Source organism: Aplysia californica, unplaced genomic scaffold (genome assembly GCF_000002075.1).
Source record: "Aplysia californica isolate F4 #8 unplaced genomic scaffold, AplCal3.0 scaffold00289, whole genome shotgun sequence".
NCBI lineage: Eukaryota > Metazoa > Mollusca > Gastropoda > Aplysiida > Aplysiidae > Aplysia > Aplysia californica.
In genome coordinates, this window is record NW_004797559.1 from 799674 (window position 1) to 807359 (window position 7686).

Consider the following 7686-nt stretch of genomic DNA (forward strand, 5'->3'; position numbering starts at 1 on the left):
CACACTCATTCTCTCTCTCTCACACACACACACACACACACACACACACACACACACACACACACACATACATAGACCCTCATACACACACACACATGAACACACGAAGGGAGACCTTCACACACACACACACACATGGACTCATGAAGAGAGACACACTCGCACACACACACACACACACGCACAGACCCTCATACACACACACACACACAAACACATGAAGAGCGACACGCACTCACACACACACGCACAGACCATCGTACACACACATACACAGAGACTCTCTCACACACACACATATGCATAGACCCTCACACACACACACACACACACATGAACACATGAAGAGAGACACTCATACATGCGTGCGCACACATACACGCACAGACCCTCACAGACCCTCATACTAGTCATACACACACATACACAGAGACGTTCTCTCTCTCACACACACACACACACACACATGCATAGACCCTCTCACACACACACACATGAACACATAAAGAGAGACACTCACATACACGCGCGCACACATACACACACACTCATACACAACATATAAACACAACTCACCAGTGTCTGTGGTGTAGTTGTTAGGCACTTTACTGTTGCACTCGGGGTTGATTTCAAAGTGGGCAGAATTTTTATTGATTATCTCAGTCTGCTGGGATATTATTTCCATTTCAACTCGGGTTGACCCTGACAGACAGGGTCGGAATCTTGCCTCATTATTTACAGCAAAATGTCTTGTCTGTTTATTAGTGTCTGAGCGAATTTAATCTGCAGCTTGCCCTGTATACTTCACGGGAAGCCAAAAATGTTTGTCAGTGGTGTTCTAAGGTCTGCTGAAGGTAAGAATAGTTGTAAAGGGCATACCGCTTGCTGTAGTGCATAGATAGGCAGTATATGAATGCAATTATTGTTATTGTTGTTATTATTATTATTATAATTACTTTTATTACTACTCTTATTATTATTATTTGTTTTTTTTTTACTATTATTATTATTATTATTATTATATCTCCTCAGGCAGTAACAGAGGAAAAGTTCTGTATCTTGTTCCAATCAGAATTCAGTGTTGGTGGAAATGAGTTGGTCTTTCAAGTCTGGGTGAGTGACAATGTGTGTGTGTGTGTAACAGAAAGAGAGAGAGTGTGTGAATGTGTGTGTGTGAGCGTGTGTTTGTGTGCATGTGTATGTGACTCAGAGAGAGAGAGAGAGAGAGAGAGTGTCATACCTGCCAACCCTACAGAAAAAATTGGTATATTACTGACTTTTTGGTCAAACTGTCGATGCACTGATTTTGAGAGATAAGCCACCGACAGGCACCCCACATGTCTTCTTAATTGCTGTGAAATTTCAGATCTCTGTGTGTTGTACATTTTATGTACAAACTTAAAATCACCACCCATCTATTGATAAAACGCTACAGCTGGAAACTGGATCATGGACCCAACACGCGAGTTGTCGGCATGCAAGAGGTGGATGATCGCTAGGCGGCATGTGATTGACTGCCTAAAAGCTAAACAGGTCACTAATGACTTCATTTCGGGTTTTCTCGATTGGCCTACCCCTTTGCTAAGTTGTAGAAGGGGTGATTGGTCGCAGTTCAAACGATGTCGTGCAATTCAACATGTTATTTTCATACAAATATTAGTCTTAAAGATCCAGAGTAATTTCAACATTGAAAAAGTTATAGCAGAACTAGATTTTGCACTAAAAATTACGTGAAGATGCCATGTTTCATTCATATACTGACTTTATGAACAGTTTTCCCTCAAAATACATCTAGAAATGTCCCACTTTTTGGTAATATTTTCCTATATTATGAAATCCCCCAAAATTTTGCAACCAAAAATCCCAATAACTATTTTATATAAATCCACATTTCTTAGAATTTACTCTTCTTTCATATCTTATGCAATTCTGATTAAAAATTTAATTTTTCATTGGCATTGCTACTATATATATTTTTGTTCTTTGTCATTTTCTTCATTTGTCACAAACACACTAATGTATATTTGATGTGGGTCAAAATATTGATTAGGGTCCCCACTTAAGTATGCGGCCAGTGGTAATATAGGCTACTACAGATTTTATGGGTCAACTACAGATTTTTGGACAAAAATTTGTGTCAACTGCAGATTTTAGCCAAGGCAATGTTGGCAGGTATGGAGTGTGTAAGTGTGTGTGTGTGTGATAGAGAGAGAGTGTGTGAGAGTTTGTGTGTGGGGGGATGCTGGACTTTGGCATAGGCAGTGCTTGTCTTAAAAAATGACGCCACTTATGTCTATCTTGAGTGGTTGACGTGTGCTCTGGTGTGGTTTGCTCCTTCTTGCCTATCAAACATCTGTCATCCTTATCTCTCCTTCTTTTCTTTGTTTGTTACTCTTTAGTAAAAGTGCTAATCTTCGACACCTATTTGACATACTTGTGTTGCAAGTGCCAAAAAAAAACTAACTAAATATTTAGAATTTCCCTGCACTGATTGAAAGTTATGGTACAGATATGCTTTCTTTATGTAAAGAAAACCCTTTGTGACCATAATACAAGTGATTGTCTAGTACAGATGGTCATTAGAGCAGGTTGGGGGAAATGGCAGTTTGTACAGGTGATTGTCTTGCATGGATGGTTGTTAAAGCAGGTTGAGAGAGTGGGTGGCGGGTGCTCTGGTGTGGTTTGCTCCTTCTTTCTTATCAAACACCTATTGTCCATATCTCTCCTCCATTTTTTAATGTTTGTTACTCTCTTGCAACACTAATCTTCGGCACTTACATGACCTACTAGTGTTGCAAATGCTGTAAAACCCTTATTAAATCTTAAGACTTTCCCTGCATTAATTGACAGTTATCGTGTGGATGTGCAGAATTTTAAAAACTCCAAAAAACCCCAAATAAACAATTACCTAAGACTGCCTCTCATTGTCTAGGAGAAAAGTGGTTAGGTGGACAGCGGGATGTCTTGGACATTGTCATTATAATGTAGAAGAAACACAGGGGGGTTATTTCATAGAAGTGATTGTCTTAGACCAGTGGATGTCTTGGACAGTGTCATGATGTGGGGAGGGGAGGGGTGGTGGGGAATGCATGGGCGCTGATATGGAGAATGGCCGTTTCGACAGGTGGTTTTTAAAGCAGGTTGTGGGGAGTAGAAAGTGGTCATCTGTACAGGTGACTGTCTTGGACAGATGGTCAATAGAGCAGGTTGGTTGGACTGTACTATGTTTCCCTGTACATGGGTGGTTGGCGGGTGTTGTTGTGTGGTTTGCTCCTTCTTTCCCATCAATCAAACATCTGCCATCCTGATCTGTCCTCCTTCATTTTTGTGTTTGTTACTCTCGTGTAACACCTTTTTACCTTCAGCTGTTATTGTGTTGCAAGTGCCGTAAACTCTTTCTACAACTAAACTGGTTTCCCCTACACTGTATCCTCAGACCCTGTCCCTGCCTGTTGTGGTGACCGTCCACGGAAACCAGGAGTGCAACGCCACCGCCACCGTTCTGTGGGACAACGCTTTTGCCGAGCCTGTGAGTTGAATTGACATTTTTTTTTACTGTAGGTGTTATTTCCGCCGCCACGTAATTTATATAATTCAGGAGGCGGGTTTCCAACCCTGCCTGTCAGGGATAGGTGATTGTCTTGTGCAGGTAGCTGTTTAAGCAAGTTTGACTAGTAAAAATGATCAGGAGAATAATAGTAATGATAGTAATAATGACAATGATCATAAAAATAATTATAATTATGAAAACAATAGGAATGATAATACTAATGATAATGATAATAGTTAAGATGATTGAAATAATAGTAGTAATATTAAATGATAATAAGAATAATATTGATGATGATAATAATAATAGTAATAATAATGGTGATGCAATAATAATCATTGCACAGCTGCCAAACAGTATGTTAAAAACGTATTGAGTAAGTTTCTGGGGATCTAAGTTCATAGGTATGGTTTTTTTTCGTTTTTTTCAAGTATTGCTCCTTGCGGAGTTACCGATTCTTATGAAACAATTTTGAACTTTCAAGGCCGGATTTGCAAATGATAATGAGAACGGAACCCATAAGTCAAATGGAGATATCTGTACTAAACTTGTCTGACATTAACGTTGCAGGTCTGCTTTTAATAGCTTGAATTTATTGAATGTAGAAAAGTCTGTGTGAAGAGGTGGGGACTCATCAAAATAATGAAATTGAAGAAACTGGCTTTTTTTTTTTTCTCGTTTGGCAATTTTAATCAAATTTTTTATTCTTTGGTCCAACACCTTTTATGTCCAGTTAAGAATAATTTGCTGTATTTGTCCAATACCCACATGGCCAGCCGCATGGGTAGAGTCTGTATTTTGGTTTTGAAAAGTTGGCAGCTATATAATTGCAATTATATTTGTTATCCGCTCTCTACAGAAAGCTGTATGTGCTTAGCAATCTATATTATCACTGCAACAGACCTAACAACTCTCAGAAACATTTTTGGCGTCCTGGGAAGCATGCAGTATGCGTCTGTGGTGTAGCATTTCGGTGCTTCATTGTCACAAGCAGAAAACCTGAGTTTGGTTTCCAAGTTGGGAGAAATTTTTCTCTGGTATCTGTCTTTCTGCTGGGATGTTTTTATCCCTCTCAGCCAGGGCTGGCCCTGACTGACAGGGTGGAAAGCCCACATTGCGAATGATCTAAGTTGTGTTGATGGAGACGGAAAATCACCTTCATTATTTTTTTTGAAATTATAATTAATAATTATTCTTTTTGTTATTATTAATGTGGTCATTATTTGTTCTGACAGGGTCGCGTCCCATTCACAGTCCCCGACCACGTGGATTGGATGATGCTGGGAGACCAGTTGTCCATGAAGTTTATGTCACAGACGGGAAAAGGGCTGAGCGATACCAATCTGACCTACATAGCATCCAAGCTCTTTGGTGAGTCATACACACATTGACGCCTCCTAAATGATATAAATTGTGTCGATAGGGGCATTAAAACACCTACATTTTCAAAAAAATGTTTGAACACACTTTGGAACATCTGACTGTGTGTCTGTCTGTCTGTCTAGCTGTTGGTAGTCTGTTTATCTTTTTGTTTATTTGTTTTGCTATCTGTCTTTGTCAATCTGTCTATCTGTCCGTCTGTATATTTGTCTATATGTCTGTCTATCTGTATACTGTCTGTCTATCTGTATACTGTCTGTTTATATATTTTATCTGTCTGTCAGTATTTATTAATAATCAATACCCCCCCAGGGCAGTGCCACTGACTATTCTTAGGCACAGTAGAATTGTAAATGGGCTGATTTATCAATGTCATGCTCATACTGTGCCGGAACAACATAGGGGAAACTGCTGCCTTTTCTTTCCTCATCCTTACTAATGTCATTTTTCTTCTACTTCTTTTATATGTTTGTCACTCTCTTGTGAACTGCTATTTCCAGGTTACTTTGATAGTCAAAGCAGACTTTGTGCTGTTGAGACTAGAGAGGTGAGCAGAGAAAGCCTGATTCCCCGTTTGGACTTCTTTCTTGACATCCCTTACCTTTTGTTTCCCTTACCATAGGTAACTATTGAGGATGAATACTGAATACAGAAAATTATTGTGTGTGAAGAGTTTGGAGGAGATTGGGGGGGGGGGGGATAGTTGGCCGATGCCCACTGTCTAGGGTTTAAAAAAATTTATTAAAGCCTTCAGCTGCCTTTTTTTAGGTTTTGAAAACTACACCTGTTTTGTTTTTCTCATTTCTCTCAGGTGCAAAGGACCCGACGACATGTAAAGTGACTTGGGCTCAGTTCAATAAGGTAGGTGGTGGTCTTTCTTTTTTCATTTCCCGACTAGACTGGTGTCTATGGTGTTGTGGTTAGGTTGCTTACTGTCTTAACTCACTGAAGATTGAGGTCTCGCGAGGCGCGCAACCCCTGAAGACTGAGGTTTTTTGGGGCATTTTAAAAAGTCATAACTTTACTCAGAATTGTTCAATTGCTCTGATCTTTTCAAATAAGTAAGAAACATTTGTGTTCTTTGGAGTAAAACATGTTTGAATGCTGTATCTTTTATATTTTTCTAAAAATGAATTTTTGAAAAGCACATGATTTTTGGTTTTCTCAATTTTTTTAGCTTTCCCCTTCCTTTTACTCACACCAGATCTACTTACACCTTTACCAACAGAAATATCCCTGTCAGGCCTTTTATGCCTATTAGGCACAAATTCTGGATCATTAGGATCGCTAAGTTCACTTTCTGACGAACTAGACTCACTCATTGAAAACATAAAAAACGATGTTACATCTAGGTTTGCTGCGTATACGTTCTTTCGAAGTTTGCATGGGGGCAGCCATTTTCCCTAGAACTGACGTTTGTAAGCTATCCTGGGTAACATCCCCTAAAAGGTCGTACTAAAAAAGTTCTGCCCCTAGATCCTCAAAACTTCGCACGAAACAAAAGAAATAGATGCACTAGCGCTAACGATGATTCCCGAGGCGCTCTGGGTATTGCGAAAAGGTGGAAAAATTATAAAGCTGGTCCCGTGGGGGTCACTGGATCTGGCGTCAGAGGGTAACTGGCCAGTCCCGAGAATGTTTCGAGATACAGCATCAGTGAGTTAAGGGAAGACGTACATTCCTGGAAAAAAATTCTAAACAAATGACTTTTATTCACTTTTATGTAATTTTGTAAGAAGTTCATAGGTAAATAAGATGTATTACGGGTGAATTTGTTGATTTTTTCTGAAAAATGGATCTCTGTGGTGGCCATCTTGGATTGTCAAACAAGTTTCTCAGTGTAGATGAATTTCACAGAAAATATTGAAACAAAAAATTTGGCTCACAAGTGCAAACCTATATGGACTGTGGATTTTGTAAGGATTTTGACCTCTCTTTGAAAATAAAAAAGTGAGCCCAAAGTCAATGGACCCCTGAAAGTCAGTTGACGGAACTTTGGGGTATATGTTTGAATATATTGAGTATAAAATTTGAATATCTCCACAAGTTACTGATGTGTCACTATTTCCTCACATGCATCCCCAGAATAGGTCTTAAAGCACTTGTATGCCAAATTCGAAGCTTCTAGCTTCACTAGCTTTTGAAAGCTCCTTGTACCAAGGAGGTCACATATGTCAAAAAGAAGATTTTGAGGAGAACAGAAAAAACAGGAATTTTTAACAGGTTTTTTAGTGCAATATGCACTTTTCAAAGACCCTGTTAGCTCAGTTAGAGTGTTTTTTCAACAGTTTCGTCATTGTGACGCAATAGAACAGATGTCGAAGGATGATTTTCCGTCCAAAAAAAAATTCAGTATTTTGAAAAAGTTAATCTATATTCTCTAGGATCGCTGAACCGGGTCTTCCCTTAAGCAGAAGACATATATTTCATTCCCACTTTAGGAAGTTATTTCATTGAGCTCAAAGGTACCCCAAGTAGGTCTTACTACTTTTATTTCACTCTGATGTCTCAATGGGGGCCACAAAACATTTACATTAAAATGACAATTATCCTTCCTTGTGGTCTGATCCCCCACATCTGTTGTCTTAAGAAACACAAATGTACAAACAAATAAATAAAACAAATGAACAAACAAATAAATATCCTGATCTGTCATGTCAGGATATCCATACCCAAAAATTAAAGAACAAACAAGTAACCATGGTCTAATTTCCCCATTTCCCTTTTCCTCGGACACACAAACAAACAAATAACCA

At 39.0% G+C, this 7686-nt stretch overlaps 1 protein-coding gene across 1 annotated transcript in view; it reads left to right on the plus strand.

Moving 5' to 3' along the window:
- The window catches only part of LOC101861517 (signal transducer and activator of transcription 5B), a gene marked incomplete in the record, with an annotated part of 62081 nt that overhangs the window by 41406 nt on the left and 12989 nt on the right, over positions 1–7686 (plus strand). Inside the window, 4 exon segments of the mRNA XM_013084387.2 lie at positions 1033–1113; positions 3437–3529; positions 4786–4921; positions 5742–5791. Of these exon segments, the coding sequence (XP_012939841.1) occupies positions 1033–1113; positions 3437–3529; positions 4786–4921; positions 5742–5791 (360 nt within the window).